At 43.9% G+C, this 17,197-nt stretch overlaps 1 protein-coding gene across 1 annotated transcript in view; it reads left to right on the top strand.

The window, feature by feature from the left end:
* The window catches only part of CASQ2 (calsequestrin 2), a 65,890-nt gene that overhangs the window by 36,729 nt on the left and 11,964 nt on the right, over nt 1-17,197 (top strand). Inside the window, exons 6-8 of the mRNA XM_057719777.1 lie at nt 5,937-6,067; nt 7,480-7,525; nt 14,819-14,873. Of these exons, the coding sequence (XP_057575760.1) occupies nt 5,937-6,067; nt 7,480-7,525; nt 14,819-14,873 (232 nt within the window). The remainder of the gene's footprint in view (nt 1-5,936; nt 6,068-7,479; nt 7,526-14,818; nt 14,874-17,197) is intronic.

The raw sequence follows: 17,197 nt of genomic DNA, 5'->3' as shown, positions 1-17,197 counted from the left end.
TAAGAGATGAGTATGAAGTTGATTTATTCAGAAGCTATATCAGGGTATTTCTGAAAACATCCAATAAAAAGAGTGAACTACTCTTTATCACCTTCGACATAAGAATGGGAAGTGTGTTAGACCAGAGTGTGCCAGGACACTGGTCACTGCTTCCTTTTTGTTTAGGGCCATCCTCTGCCTTCCTAGGGTTGCATACTTCCCCCACTACTGGGTTAGGACGGGGGATGGAATGGGGAGGAGTACTGACCATCGGAAGCCCTGGTGCTTCAGAAAGTTACCTTCATCTTCAGGAGAAGCTGCTGGTATACTTGTCTATAATTCAATGGATCTATATTTTCTGGATGTAGCAAGTGCTTTTTTAAGCTAAAGAAGAGCAGAGATAGAGGGATCTTGAATCAATGTGTAATTTATTTGGGGTCTACTATAGTCGGAGTACTCCACTTTGGCTCCAGTTACTACTAAAATGGCTATGTACTGAGTATTTTCTGTGTGTTGGGCACAATTTGATATATATTGCATCTGTCCTATTTCTAATCCTGTAAACAACTGCATAACAACTCTGAAAAGTAAAAAAAAAGAAAACCAGAAAAACCCCCAAAAAACAAAAAACCCATTTCCCAGATGAAAAAAAGCTTTAGAAGAGTTAAATCGTAGTATCCAAGGTCTCCAGTGAATTAGTAGTAGCTCTGAGATCACAATTTCAAGCAATCTATACCTAAAACCCATGCCCTTCCTTCTATACCACACCATTAAGTAGAAGACTCTGTATCTGCCCTTGAGATTCAGGGTGCACACCCACACACCCACACTCACATCCATACAACACACACACTCACACAACATACAAGCATAACACATACCTGCTCACACGATCACACACACCCACACATATATCACACTCCCAATACACACACATTCACACTCACATCCAAGCCTCCCACACATACATACCCCAGCTCAAGCCTGAAATCACTATATCTACTAGAACAAATGAATCCAGGACAAACTAAGTCCTGGTCAAATTCAAGTGGTAGAAGTTAAAACTAAAAAAGGTAAAAGTTACTCCTACTGAGGAGTAAGGCATTGATGAACAGTGCTCATGGGCCTTGATACTACGAGGAGTTCAAGTTTTCTGTGAAAAACAAGAAGAGGCCTGTAGGTGCTGGAGCAGGGAAGGAATATGAAGAAAAGATGTTGCCTTAAATATATATACACAACCACTTCTATGGATCTGACCCCAGTCTACAAACCTATAATCCAGAAGAGAGCTCTATAATCTAAGTAATGTAATCTAGACTTGAAGAAAGTTTTCTCTCATTGTTTGTATTAGAGGAGGGAGAGCACTTGAACAAGAATATCAAAAGGAATAATAACCATCATTTATTAAGTACTCATGTCAGGCTCTGTGCTAAGAGCTTTACATAGGGTTTCTCATTTAATCCTCACAACACCCCTGTATAAGAGGGATTAGGATTCTCAATCTGCAGAAGATGAAACCAAGGCACCGAGAGATGAAGCGATTTGCTCATGGTCGCATGGTGAGCAGGTCGGCTGAACTTCAAAGCCAACTGCTCTGAACGACTGTACGTACTCCAGAGAAAGAAACACTACATGTCAAATACTTTGGGACCGCCGGGCACATAGTAAGCATTCAGTAAATGTCAGCCAGTACTGTTGCGAAGAAGAGGCAGTCATCTAGGCCCGGGAGGATGGAGGTGGGAAGAGATGTCAGTAGAGAAGGGGAGGTCCAGAGAAGCCTAAAGTAAATTCATCGCCGGTGTTTGGGCCAGGAGTGAATAAGGTGGTTCCTGGGTAAGAACCCATCTGAGGGAAGAGAGTCAGGCAGGCAAGCTCAGCCAAGCAAGAAAGCCTCAGTTCTTAGGAGGGTGCTCCAATGCTGAGTTCAGGGTAGCAACACTTTTTAGATGTGCCTCCCAGCCCAACCACGTGGCTTCATATCTGTGGCCCATGAAGAAGGTGAGGTCAGGCTATAATGAAAAACTCAGAAGGCTCTTCACTAAAAACTCTGTAAGACCCTGAGTCTTAAGTGCCCCTGTTCACGTAGCCTTGTGGGATTTTATAATATTTATCAAGAGAAAGATGCACTCTCTACCTCTAGACAGAACACAGAAAGAAGAGCTGGGCGGACTCAGCCATGCCTAATGGGACTTAAGAACTTGCACTCATCAGTTGCTGCCCCCAGTCTGAGCCTCATGGTGTCCAGCAGGGGGTGCTAGAGCAGAAGAGGTGGGTAGAAGGACCTGTTTGTGAGACACACCCTAGGGAATCCCAGAGAGACTGGGGAAGGGGAGGTGCTTTATAGAGGTTTGAAATCAGGAGAGGCAAGGGCCCAGGAAGCACGAATACAGTCCCAAAGATGAAAAACCAAAAGGCAGAGGTTGAGATGACAAGAGGACCTGGCCACTGTTGAGATGAAGGAGAGAAAGACAAGAAAAGACACAGATAACCTAAGATTGCAAGTCTCTGCTTTAAGACAGCAAGGGCTGTAGAGCTACGGAAAACATTAGGAAGTCTAGGAAGAAGAATCTATTGAGGAACATAACATGGGGTGATAAGTTCTAATTTCTACAAGTTGGGAAGACATTCAACTGGAAGGATCTTTCATTTATTTATTCACTGACTCACTTAGCAAGCGTTTACTGAGTGCCTTTTATGAGCCAGTCACTCTTCCAGATACCAGGGACACAACACTGAGCAAAACAGACTCCTGTCCTTCCAGAATTTAGAGTTTAGTATATATTGGGGGGGTGGGGGGGCAGTGTTGGGGAAGGAGAAGATAGAAGACAGAAAGTAAGTAAACAAACCAATAAATATATTAAACATATGAGTTGGAGAACTATAAAGAGGATGAGATATCAGGGCTGCAGATGTAGATTTGGGAGTTTAGTAGTTTCCAACCACTGTCCATATTAGTATGCCCCAAGGAGCTTTTAAAAGCATGGATCTTTGGGTCCCACACCCAGAAATTTGGATTTTTTTTAGTGTTGTGATCAGGCCCAGAAATATGCATTTTCTAAAAGCTCCCTGGGAGACTTTGCTTGGCGCACAGGTTTGGGACCAGCACCAACGTATGAATCTTGAGCCTACATCAAGCCACACAAGGGCCCAACCTCCATGAAGCAAATGGAGCAGGAGTCAGAGGGCCAAGCACGGTGTCCACTCTGTGGCACCTCAAAGCCTGGAAATTTTCAGTTCTAATTCTCTCATGCCATTTCCCACTGGCCTGTTCTTTTCTTGGAGTGAACAGTGAGAAGTAAAACCATTTTTTGAACAACATTGGGCCAAAAGAAGCTGTGATTCTCTAAACAAAGCTGATGGAGAAGACAGATGTTGAGAAGACCTAAATTTACTGATTTGGTTCATTTGCAATAGTTGAAATGGCTTGCTAACTTGTAGAAAAACATCTGTTATCAAAATTCATACACATGCACATGTCAGAAAAATGGCCATTGTACTTTGTAATTTTCTTGTCTTTGGCAAGCTCCATTCCAACTAATTTTTTTTTAAAGTACAAAAGAATTCATTACATGGACCTCTTCAGTTTTTAATAGGAAAACCCATTCTTATTAATTGTATCATCCATGAAACAGATCTGGTTCCAGAACAGTACCTTGGATATAGTAGGCCCCACTAAATATTTATTAAAGAAATGAATGAATCAATGCCTCAATCAATCAAATCTCCTTCAGTCTTTACCACCCAAGATACAATTAAAAGAATGAAAGAAAGGAATTCTCTGAGATTCAAGATGAGGAAATCCTATGGTTGTGATGGGGATATAATGAACAGGTCTCTGGAAAATTTTGCTCAGGGTTCCCAAGACTTAAACTTATGAACATCATAATCCAACTTTATATTCACAGTCTTAACACTACAGACCCTAACACACACACACACACACACACACACACACACGTGCACACTTACACACATAGGTGCATTTCCACTGCTTACCTCAGTGGGGGGTCTGATGAGCTCCTTTTCACCTCCAGGAAGCCTTCACTCTAGCAGACTGTGCTGGGGATGAATTGATGAGAGCATGTTGTAAGAGGAAGAAGGAAACCTCTCACACGCGCAGTGCCAATGTCATACTTAAAGGGACATAAATTCTTTTATGTACAGTGTCAAGGAGAAGGTGATTTTCAAACGAAAGGAAAGGTGGAATGGAGGCAAACAGTTGAGAACACTCCAATTGACAAATTGCATCCTCAAATTGTGCCTCAGCTTCATCACTTGTAAAATACATATAATAATAGTTCTTACCTCATACAGTCAAAGTGGAGATTTGTAAAGTAATCAACTTAAAACACTTTGCAACAACAGTGCCTGGCACACAGGACGCACTCCATATGTTTGCTATTATTAGTTTTTGTTCATCTGCTCACTTCCTACTTCATGTAAACACAGTTTCCTGGTTCCTGAAATGTGTAGTAAGTGAACTCAGCAAACCAGAATCCAGTGTCATTCTCAAGCCCCTTCTGTGCTGGGCCCAGCTTTGTGAAGAACTGGGTATAAACCCAAACACTGGTTGTATAGTTGCTCTTTCCTCCCTTCCCCCCAACCACACTTCCCACCCCATCACCCACACCACCCCTGCCCCACAGAAGAGGGAAAAAAGTCAGAAAAAACCCCACACCTTCCTGAACCTTAAGACAAAAGCAACATGACCATTAAATCTCTTTGACTGTGGCTCTTAACACAGCCTGTTTCCGTTAGTTCTGGGTAGGATGTTGGTGTCTCTTTCCCTTAAGTCCTTAGGAAATGTCTTTTGGCATATAGTGACCTGGAATTAATAGCAATTGATGACAAAAGCCATAGGGATACCAGTGTTTGCTCAGAATGGACCTCCTTGTGTAACAGCTTATGTAACACCCAGTTCCTCCCCTTCCCCAATTAGTCACAGCTGCCCTGGGCCTCTGCACCATTGGTTACCACCACAGGGCATCAGCTCTTAGGCAATTCCTCTTTAGTTTCAAGGGAACCACTGTTCATCCCTGTGCTTTCTTGGACCACAGCTTTGAACTAGAAAAGAATGGCATTTGGTTTTCTACAGAGCGTTGCACATTCCAGGCCTCTCAAATCATTTCACAAAAGGAGATGTGAGTTCAGCAGCTCTGCAGGCGAACACAGCCACCATTCTGCCCTGACCAGACCACGTGGCCATGTTAGTCAAGAGAGCAGATAGCTCCCAGCCTGTGGGCTGGCTCCCCATGCTTTTTATCTGGTACCCGGTGAGCAACTCATTCGAGCTTGCTGGGTACTCTCCCAGCATTAGCACTGAAAGTCTGAAACCTGGGAGACCCCTCCACTCTGGACAAACCAGGATAGCGGGTTGCCTTCTGACAGGAAACCAACCAGGCAGTTCCCAGAGCCTGAGAAACCATCAAACAAGCGCAGGACCGAGAGACAGCCCTCAGGCCAACGCTTCAACAGAAACAGCAACTAGGGTTTATGAGCTGATCGGGGACAGATTAATGGGCTGGCCTCTGATTCTGAGTACCTGTATGCTTTACATGGTTTCCATCAATTGCCTGGTCTATCAAAATCGGTTCAATTAAATCCATGTACCCCAGGACACTGAGCACGATCTGTTGACATTTGCTTCCTCCTCCAGCCACTGGTAAATACAGTAGAGTGATGGTGAACGTGGAATGAAATTTCCTACCTTTCATTCTGACTGCTCTCTGGCCCTGATTGGATCTCATTTGCCAGAGAGGTTTTTTTCTTGTTATCTGTCCTTTGATCACAAAAGGAGGCCTTAGGTGATGAGTTCCTATCATTTCAACATTTAAGTTAAAACTGTACATACACTCTCATGCTGTTTTCAGAAAACACCCACACTTATAGCTGGACAACCTATTGCTACTCTAGACTAGCGTTCAAAGGAACTACTGTCTTTTCTCTAATTGTTACAGGTTGCAAAGAAATTGTCCTTGAAGATGAATGAGGTTGACTTTTACGAGCCATTTATGGACGAGCCCGTTGCCATTCCTGACAAACCCTACACAGAAGAGGAGCTCGTGGAGTTTGTGAAGGAGCACCAAAGGTGCCCCAGATGGCATACAGGGGGTGGGGGCAGGGGGATCCAGAGCCTGGGGGTATGGAGAAGAGCCTCTCAGGCCTGCCATTTCAGACCCCCAGGAGCAACAACCTGGAGTTAGTACCCAGGCAGAACTGACTCAGCAGTGTGGCTTTGTTGGTCATTGATCAGTGGCAGGGATGTTGCTACATTTTCTGAATATGGGTCTACATCGCAAACAAGGTTAGACTACCTCCCCACAGTGAGGAAATCGCCTCACACAGTAAGATGTAAATAAAATTCTATGATAATGATAGCGATTTAGTGGCAGCCTCCTAAAGAATTATGCTGGGTGTTTTGGGAAGCTATGTTACCTAATCTTCAACATTTTGGGGTAACTATTATTATTATTATTATTATCCTAATTTTACAGATCAAGAAATTGGGCTCATGGTAGTTGAGTAACTTAGCCGAGGATGAACATTTTATGCACAGAACTTCTGGGAGAGGAATATTTGATACCACTAGCTTGAGCATGGATCAGCAAGCTTTTTCTGTAAAGGGCAAGATAATAAATATTTCAGGCTTTGTGGGCCAGATGGTGTCTGCTGCAAACACGCAATTCTGCCGTTATAGTGTGCAAGCAGTCATAGGCCACATGTAAACAAATGGGTGTGCCTGTGTCCCAACAGAAGTTTATTTATAAAAACAGAAGCCATTGGCTGGATTTGACCCACCAGCTGTAGTCTGCGGACCCCAGCTCTTAAGGGAGGCACGATACTGGAACGTGGAACAGGGTGGTGAGTTCACAACCTCACCCCCCCACCCTCCCCTCCAGGTGCTCACATAGGTTCACTGAACCTGGAGCATCATGATTCCATCACCCGGTCAGCTTGGTCCCTACAGGGAAGCAGCACTTGGAGGAACAAATATCAACAAGTCTCACACTACTTGCCAACATTCAAAAAGAAATGAAACCACGAGCAAAAGATAGATCCAACCTGCTCCTCCGAGCATCCCAAAAGGGCTTTGGATGGATGACCCTGGTGATAAAACAGCTGTAGTTCTGGGCTGTTTTCTCTCCTGGGTCTCCTCATTCTGGGCCTGCTCTGGGTTCTCAGGAGTGGCAGCTGTCTGTGAGGAGGGAAATGGCTTCTTGGCCTGGGCGTGAGCTGACCTCATGCCCTCTGATTCATTATTTGTAATAGACTTTATAATCCTTGGATCAAATGGGCCTATGAAAAGGCTGAGAGCTTTAGGCCCAGCTCTGTGTGTAACATGACAGGGTTGATCTGCTCTTTCTCCTTAGGGGAGAAAACTGGTGTGCAGACACTCTTGAAAATGAACCAGCATCTCATTCTACATTTCACTGTGCTGATTACCTTGGTGTCAGCCAAGGTAATCCCTACTCAAGGAAGCTCATCTTTTTTTTTTTCCAGACCCACTCTACGTCGCCTGCGCCCAGAAGATATGTTTGAAACATGGGTAAGACAGTGGGAAACCCTTTCTGCTTTGTAGAGATGGGTACATTCTCCAAGAGGAATACCCCTTTGAGTTCCAAAACTCAAACCAAATCTTATTGGTTGGAGTGGCTGTCTGGATGGTGGAGAATTTGAAATGTGAACAATATCACACTGAATTACAACCCAGTTCTTCTGGGCTGGCCAGTAGGCAAAATTACTCTATCTCTGAGTTCATTTGCTAGAGTTTCTACTGGCTTTCATTCACTGGCCACCAGAGACCCAAGGTCACATGGTAGAGGGAGCTCAGACCCTGAGTTTCATACAGATTTGGGCTCAAGTCCAGAATCTGCCACCTAGTAGCTTTACATCCTACATCCAGTCACGTGGTCTTTCTGGGCTTTAGTTTCTGTATCTAAAATCAGGCTTTTTGTAAAGATAAAAGGTGTGAAGAACCCAGGCATAGTAGGTTAATGCATTAATACATTAACTCCATTAATGCATGGTAGCTGTTTTTGTAAATATCAACTCAAGGCACTGGAAAGCACTGAGTCAGATTTTCCCCTAGGTCAGTGTCACGGACAATATGTAAGGTGGGTTAAACAGCATTATACAGAGGACCTACGAGATACACCCCCCCCATTCCACCCCAGGTTTATACAAAATTCTGTAAATAATAACAACTAAAGTCTATGGAGCATTTTTCAAAGCATTTCATTCATTCTTTCACTTGGATCTCTCAACAGTTCTAGAAAGTGATATTTTAGCTTCCTGGGGAAACTGACGATCATACAGATTAAATTAATAACTCAAGGATACATAACTAATAGGCATTAGATCTTGGGACTTAAATTTAGACCACCTGGAGCCAAATCTCATGTTTTCTCCAATATACCTCCTAAAGTGGGCCATGTCTCCATAAGGCAATGTATTGGGGGATGAGGGGGAAGAAAGGATTAACATGGAAGCATGTACTTACTAATTCTCTAGTTCAGAGTCTAAAGTGACAGATGAACAGAACCGTAGAGTAACTTGACACTTTCTGTTCTACTGGCATGTAACTTCTTTGGACCTCTGAAGGTAAAACAAACATTTCACACTGAAGGCAAATAATCCAGTCTAGAAGAGTAGACTATTTAAGAACAACACAGCACAATAGAAACATCTTTTCCTAACATTTAAACATTTCAAAAATTTAACCTTTAAGAGGTCTTGTTATTAGATTTTAAAATAACAAAAAGGGTTTAACAGTGCTTTAAAAATAATATTTCTTTTTAAAATGTTTTCACTTTTTACTTAAAAGAATTTCAGACATTAAAAAATAGTGCAAAGGATTCCATGATCTCTTTACCCAGATTCCCCAAATGTTAACATTTTATTCCTTTTGCTTTATCACGCTTTCTTGAGGTATATATATAATTTTTTTCTGAACTATTTGAGAGGAAGTAGCAGACCCAATTTCCCTCTGCTCCTAAATACTTCAGAAGTTGTCTAAAAATAAGAACTTTCTCTTATATAATCACAGTATGCTTATCAATATCAGGAAATTAATTCTCATATAATTCCACATTTAAATTGACCAGTTGTCACTAATGTCCTTTACAGCAAGAGAAACCATTTGTTTTTTCCTGGCCCAGGATCCAGTCCTGGATCGCAGGCTTGTGTTTGGTTGTTATGTTTCTTTAGTTGCCTTTAATTTGGAAGAGGTTGTTGGTCTTTCTTTGTCTTTCATGACACAAGGTACCATTTTAAATTGAGAGTGATTATTACTGTTCTGTTCTGCAATGCCTTTATTTTTACTTCTTTTTATTTTGTTCCTTCCTAAGAGATAAGTCTCTAGGCTCCTGGAAAGGAGGCACTGCAAAATCGTAGAATCCTTCTCTTGGGCCTTTTCTCACTGACACAGCAGCATCCCACCCAAAACCACCATACCACCGCAGGAGATGCCTTGCCCCCTCCTTCTGATCACAGACACCCCTAACCCCCCTACGCTGCCCTGAAGAAATGTTCCCTCTCCCATATCAGAGGCAGATATTCAGAAAGAAAGTTCACTGTCTGGCTTCACTGGCACTCATTCTCTGCTTTTTTTTTCACTTAATGAATAAGTTACAGCTTTGCTATACTATACAATAACAGTGATGGCTCACATTTTCCCCATTATTATATTCAGTTGTTTCCTAGTGGGGAAAGGGCTGTGTATTGGATTTAACCAGGTAGAGGAAAGGGCAACCAGACTGGTTTACTCCTTTCCAACACCTCATCATGGAAAACCCACATGACTTCCCCAGAAGCCCTAGCCAGACCTAGCCAGCCCCTCATCCACGTCTCCAACTATGGGAGGAAGGCAGGACAGGACGCCCAGGGTTGTCTTCACATCCTGTGAAAGGAGGAGCAGACATCAGTCTGTCAGAAGGCTCTCTGGGGAATCACTCTGCCTACCCCCACCCCATCCACATGTGCCCACCTCCAAAGCAGTATCTCCATCGGCTGCTTGCCCAGAGCAACTTAAACCACACATGTTGGGCAAAGTGACCAGCTCATGAACTTAAAAGTCTTTATCTTCAATACCCACTTCCTCAGACACTGCAAGATATTTAAATAAAATAATAAAACTAGGTAGAGCTAAAGCAACTATTGACCTTCTTCTCTCCCCAGCTGTACAGGTTTTTAAAGCAGCAAATCATAGAAAACATATAACTTATTACTCCTAAAAAACATTGATGCCCAGTAATACTTACTGTGTGTAAATCAGATAGCTATTTTTTTTTTAATTTAAAATATTCAAAGAATGTCAAGGTAGAGCAGGGCAGTCCAGACCCAATGCTGATATGTCCTTCCTCTTTGAGACTCCACCTTCCCACCAGCTCGCCATCCTGGCAAGTGGTCAGCCAGAGTCCTCAGCAAAAGCCCACAGAAATGGGAGTCAGCAATTCTTTCTAAAAGAATCTTCCCTTGGTTGTAACAGGAAAGTACAAGGGTGAGTCAAAAATTATCCACACTCTGGTTATATTAAAACTTCTATTATCAGCGCTTTCCATTCAAGGCTACTGTCTCCCCAGTCACTGCAGTGCAGGTGTCAACATGTTACATCAGTTCATTTGTAATTGTGGCGCGAGCAAAAATGGATGCCCCACTTGTGATTTGCATAAAAGAAGAGCAGTGTGCAGTGATTCATTTTTTGTGGTCTGAGGGTGTACCTGGTGCCATTATTCATTGAAGACTTTGTGTGCAGTATGGAGAAAGTGTTTTGTTGTGAAGAAGTGTGTATGAATGGATAAAGAAGTTCAAGGAAGGTCACATAAGTGTTAGCCATTAAGAAGGAGCCAGATGCCTGTCCATGTCCACGCCTGATGACAGCAGTTAGCACACATGTGAAATGGTTCTGTTGAATACACGAGTGACAATGGATTATGTGGCAAACCATTTGCAAATCAGCCATGGCTCTGCCTATGAAATAATCCATGACAGACTTAGGTTTCAAATAGTTTGTGCTGAAGCCTAAACTTTGGATTAAACGCAGAGGACTGCTCTCCAAGGGCGCTGTGATCTTGCATGACAATGCACATCACACACTTCTGCCCACACTGTCAACACTCTGCAAAAACTTCCTTTTGAGGTGTTAAAGCATCTTCCCTATAGTCCTGATCTTGCTCCACTGGACTTTCACCTGTTTGGTCCCCTGAAAGCAGCCCTACAAGGACAAAGATTCACTTCTGATGAAGAAGTGAAGACAGCAGTGCATTCATGGCTCGCAGCTCAGCCTAAAACATTTTTTAATGAGGGAATACAAAAGCTTGTTGACAGATGGACAAAGTGTATTGAAAAGCAAGGAGACTGTGTTGAAAAATGATGTATTTGTCTTTTCTAAAAGTTAAGGTAAATTCTACAGCCAGAGCGCGGATAATTTTTGACTCACCCTGGTAGTTCCCAGAGAGGGGCAAAGATCATTGACGTTCCCAGATGAGTCTCTACATCACTCCATTGCCCCTTAGTTAGGGAGTCTGACAGTTTTAACTGCTTTTCTTTTTTTCCCTCGCATCTCTTCATTCAACATGGAGAGCAAACATTCAACCAAGACTGGAAGGAAACAGAGTTAAATATGAACGATGGTAATTTATCTGATTGGTGGGTAATTGATGTTTCATTTCTCCTTGGTATCTCTAATATTTGCTAATTTTCTTCAAGTAGTATGTAAGCGTTTTATCACTATACTCTTTTTTTTTAGCCAATAGACATTAAGAAGAACCTATTACATTGTGCTAAGCACGGAGGTTATAAAAATAGGGACTGCTGTCTTGTCCTTAGGAATTCAGTGTTGAGTGGATGAATCAGTCCCAATAATACACCACCACCCCAGTATGCTTGCTGCTATGACAGAGGGACATATAAAGTGCCAGGGAATCTAGAGTAGGGTATTCACCAAAGCAACTCCTAAATTTCCACTTCTTTGGGGGATCTGGTGCTCAGAAACTTTGTATAGAAGCCCCTTGGCCTCTTTCAACTTAAGTAAGAGCCACTGACCAGAGTTTGCAACATCTTCTGCAAAGCCTGTGGAGACCATAGATTTACGGAGCCCATTCTGCTGTTGTGGGTAACGTCAGGGAGGAAGATTTTTCTTCTGCCCTCTTAGTTTCATTTCTCAGGACCTGCAAATTAAACTGACAAAAGACAGATCGGCAAGAGGAAAAAAAAACAGATTTAATTAGCTATTTATGCATGGGAGTTCACAAAGAAAAGTGATTCGAGGAGGGGCTTGTATACCATCTTAATGGGGAATGAGGGGGTGGGGGCAGAGGAGCACTTCTGGGGAAACAAAAGGACTGTTTGGAAAGATAAATGGACCCTTAGGAGAAAAGATGGCAGATAGGATAGTTTTGTGATAATGTCTGTTTGAGAAAAGAAAATTAGAGTGCTGACAATTGAGTTCTTTGGGAAGGCTCTACTTTTAGGCAGATAAAGGATTTCAGGAATTCAAATGCCTGCAGCCAAAATAGTTTTTATGACACAGTGGCTTATTCTGGACCCCTTCAGTGAGAAAGAAAGAGCGTGGGCTTTGGGGCCAGACAGAACTGGCTTGAATCCCAGTTATGTCTCATACCATCTCCATGGCTTTATGTAAGTCACTCGATTCTTGAAGCATCAAATAGGAATAAGACTTTGGTTTGAGACTTAGAAATAATGTATTTACAAAGTACTGATACATAGGGTGGCAAATGGCAAATATTATTGCCACCACTTTCATCATCTTCATTATTTTAAGCCATAATCCCTTCCCTCAGAGAGCTTGCCATTTGCTTGAGAAGAGATTTGTGCAGTTAAGAAGGTTATTTCCAAGGCAGTGTGATGACTAAATGGGCGGTCTGGGCAGCAAAGTCTGTGGGGTTCAGAGAAAGCCCCTGGGGTGTTCTCAGGCCCGTGGATGGTCAGCTCCGCTCTTCCTCCCCCATGCACGCTGGATTCTCACTGAGTAACACTGACTTACCGGCTTGCCCAGGGATTCTTGCTCTGTGAGTTTATTACTGAGAATACCTGGCACCGAGCAGTGCCTGCCTCTTTGCAAGTGTTCCATACAGGTCTGTGTGCTGAATCTTTGAGACCCCCCAAAAGAGAGGCTCTTTCTTTGGGTTACATATGGCTCTCCATCCAGGGACCATCTCAGGCTTGGGGAGTGACAGCCATATTATGAGCAGCCTCTTAACAAACGAATATGGATTCTTAATTCTAAAACCAATTTCCAAATGCATTCTAGAAGGGCACAGCGAAATGAAGCCTGCTTCCCAGAGTTAACGCTGCGTACTTCCAACCGATGGCAGGAGACAGAGACCCAGGGCGGCCTAATGAGAACTGATCAGGATACTCTGTCTGGAGATAATAGCAAATGTAAAACAGTGAAAACTCAGACTCCCCTTCCGGTTGCTGTCAGATTGTGTAATAAACCTGCACACACACACACACACACACATCTGTAAAATTCAATTTGCCAGAGAGTCTGGCCATGGCAGTGCCCACTCTCTTGTTTTTAATAATAATATTTTCCATTTAATCTCTCTTAGACTATTTGGAGGTTTGTGTCCATTCCAAACTCAAAGGAAAAAAATTAGCATTTAGATAGGATTGCACTAGCATTATAAATCAATTGACACAGAAAGAGAGATCATGGGAGGGTTGAGATGCCTGGATTTTTTTTTTCCCTAGGATGAGTCCGATATGACACATTCAGGGTGCCCAGTGAATCCTTCTGCCAGTCTCAGTGATAATAACATTCGCTTGGATTTGTCCCCAGTGCCTTTTTCTCACACATCTTCCTCTCCAGGTCTCCTGAGGATCCTTTTTCTTAAGAGGGGCCCCTCCAAGCTCCTGCTTCTCCTTCCGCAGGAATAATCAATGCAGAGGAGACACAAGGCACATATATGGTCCCTTCTGCCCAGGACATAGAAACATGGAATGCCACTTGCTCGCCCGTGGATTTGAAATACTCTGTCTAGATTCTCTGCCATGTCCCAGGCTCCACATCCACACAGACGTTCACCGTCACACCCTCAACCTTCCCTAACTCCATATTCCAGACTGTCCCTGTAGCCTCCCACTGTCATGACATGCTTTAGAGGCTTATCCCGCTTTGGCAAGCTTAGGTTCCAGAGCAGAAAGGACCCCAAGGAAACAACCTGGAAGTCACAGTCAGCAAGGAGCCCCCTACCGACCACACAAGTTCTGCTTCTTCAATAAGAGATGCCTTAACAGAGGAGCACTCCACCTGTATATGATCCCTGAGTGAAAAAAACAGACCCAGGTCCTAACCTACCGCACAGAGTCCTGTTTGCTGCCAGTCTGGGGACAGGTGCCGGATCTGTCGGCAGTATTCGGGAGTTTCCACAATCTGGCATATCGCTGATTATATCTGCCGGCGGTGAACTCCTGAAAACACAGACTGACACGTGCACTCTCTGAGCTGTGTCCAGAATGCTTGCTGCCCCCGGAACCCCTGATGAACCAGACTCACATTCTTCCTCATTTTGCCTTTCCCTGCTGCTCTCCTGGACGCACCAGACCACGGGAGTGAGGCCCCTTTCGTGCTAATGTCTGTGTGTAGTTGAGTGTCTTCCTGTCTCGCAAACCCCTTTGATCAAACGCCACCCATCCCTCCCCATGGCTCGTGCGTATTCCCGTCCTGAATGTGCGCCCTGCTCGGCTCTTCTGTGCGCCTGCGTCCCCCACCTCCGCCGCCTCCCATTTCCATCCCAGCCTCTGAGTCTGTCCCTGACCCACTCCTTGGTCTCTCTCCACCCGGGAGAGTAATTTTGATTCCTTTCTCCCACAGGAAGATGATTTGAACGGGATCCACATTGTGGCCTTTGCGGAGAGGAGTGACCCAGGTAGGAACCACCCCCACCCCCACCCCCCGGTCTGTTCTTCTGCCAGAACTGACCTCTCACTTTTGTCAGCCCTCACCCTCTCTTCCGTCACTTCCGGTCTTTCGCAACCACAAGATATCGGACTCCCCCTGGTGGTCGTACCTGGTAGGTACGACTCCACTTTCAAATGTGCACACAGCTTGCAGAACGTAAACCTCATGCTGCCTAGCTGCCCAATTAGGAAGAAACACCGTGTGTGTGTGTGTGTGTGTGTGTGTGTGTGTGTGTGTGTGTGTGTGTGTGTGTGTGTGTGTGTAAACTTCCGTTCGCATTTAAAGTTCATTTACCAATGTCGTGACCTAGCCTATGGAATCACAATCCTACCTTAAAATAACAATCATGTACCCTTCGGTCTGCAAAATATTGTCTGTGCTTAGGAAACTTCATAGAAAATATTCCCCGAAATGGTGAGAACTGGACAAAACAAGCAGCTTATTTCTAGAGTACAAAATGACCCTATAAATGGGTGTGTAGCTTTGTTTTATTTTGAAATGTAGACAATTTTTTCCTGGTTTCACTCTTTTTAACACCAGTGGAGTGAAGTGTAGGAAAAATTAATTTTGCAGGAGGTAAAATGCTGGATCCCTTCAGCAGTGCTCTGTGAATAAAGGGTCCCTGAAGGGAAGTGTAAGTGGTGATTCTGAAGTGTGTTTTGGAAGACCTGGGACCATCCAGAATGCAACCAGAGAAGGCAGGGAACATCTCTTTAGGATGGCTAAGCAGCCAGCTTTGGGCTATGAGGAGCCTGGGCAGGGGTTCCCAACCCAACAGTGCCACAAAGCCACCTCTGGCTGACTAAAACAGGACCTTCAGACCCCTGTCCGTTCACCAAGCTCTGAGGCAAGTGCTGATGCACCATTGGGTTTGGGAACCACTGTTCCAGGTAAGATGCAATTATATGACATTTTCCTAGGACCTCAGCCGCTTACACATTCATAGGGACAGATGAGGAAACACAGGGTCAGAGAAGTTCAACAAACTGCCCAAAAGGACACAATGAGCTAGTGGGAGGCCAGGAAGGAAAGACAGATTGTCTCATTCATCAACATACACCTGGTTCTTGCCCATGTCTTCACACATAGTAGGTGCTCAATAAATGCCTGTGGGCAGATGATTAGAGAGGCAGATGACTGACCACGCCTAATCCCAACTCTTCACTGTCTGACCTTCACTGCGTTATTGTTTGTTTGTTTGTTTGTTTGGTAACACACTATCAGCCTCCATAGTTTCTTACAGAGTGAAACCCAGATGTCTTTATCATGCAGTTTTAAAAACTGAGAGATGATCTGCATATCATAAGATTCACCTTTTTGAAGAGTGCAATTCAGCAGTTTTAGCATATTCACAAGGTTGTGCAAACATCACCACTACCTAATTCCAGAACATTTTCATCATCTCAAAAAAATTCCATACCCATTAGCAGCCACTCCTCTTCCCTTCTCCCTCACCCCCTGACAACCACTTAATGTACTTTCTGTCTCTATGGATTTGACCGTTCTGGATATTTCATATAAATGGAATCACGTAATATGTGGCCTTTTGTGCTTGGCATCTTTCACTCAGCATAATATTTTCAGTATTCATCTGTACATGGTATGTATCAGTAATTCATTCCTTTTTAGGTCCAAATAATATTCCATTGTATGGAAAACAAATGCATGCTCCAAATTATCTGAAAGCCTCCTTCCCCCTTTCCTTCATTAATTTTTTTGAATGTCCATTGATGTCCCAGTTTTCCCATCATTGACTTGCAGATTTGGAAAATCTCAAGAAAATCTAGTCTGTGTCCAAAAACAATACCAGTACGTTTTCAGCTTTTTCCCACAGTTTCTGGCTACCCCTCAGTCCCCGAAGAAGAAAATAGCAAAGGAAGCCAGTTGCCCAAGGTTTACAAGCTATAATCAAACAGAATGGGATCCCTGGTGTTATGTGAACAGGGATGAAATCCCCATCAGCAGCAGCCTGCTGGCCAGACTCCAGGGGGCTTCCTTCCCCTCCCCCCTGCCCCCTCCCAGGATTGTGGGGAGGCTTGTCTGGCTCTCCGGAACAATGGAACAAAGAGGCCTCCGAGAAGTTGTAGGAACCTGTTTGACCAAGATTGCTGCGGTAATGAATCAAGCTCCTGAAACTACTTCCACCTCCTCCCTGCACAAATATCCCTGGGCCCAAAGCTGTGTCTGGCCCCAGAGGAGCCCAAGCTGGGGCTTGTTACTGGGAAGCTGGAAGAAATGCACTGGCGGAGTGGGGGTGGGGGAGGGGGAGGAGCTCATAGCATCTTTCCTCAG

The sequence above is a fragment of the Hippopotamus amphibius genome, chromosome 1 (assembly GCF_030028045.1).
Source record: "Hippopotamus amphibius kiboko isolate mHipAmp2 chromosome 1, mHipAmp2.hap2, whole genome shotgun sequence".
Lineage (NCBI taxonomy): Eukaryota > Metazoa > Chordata > Mammalia > Artiodactyla > Hippopotamidae > Hippopotamus > Hippopotamus amphibius.
The sequence above is the reverse complement of the archived record's forward strand: the minus strand, read 5'-3'. Positions and strand labels throughout refer to the sequence as shown.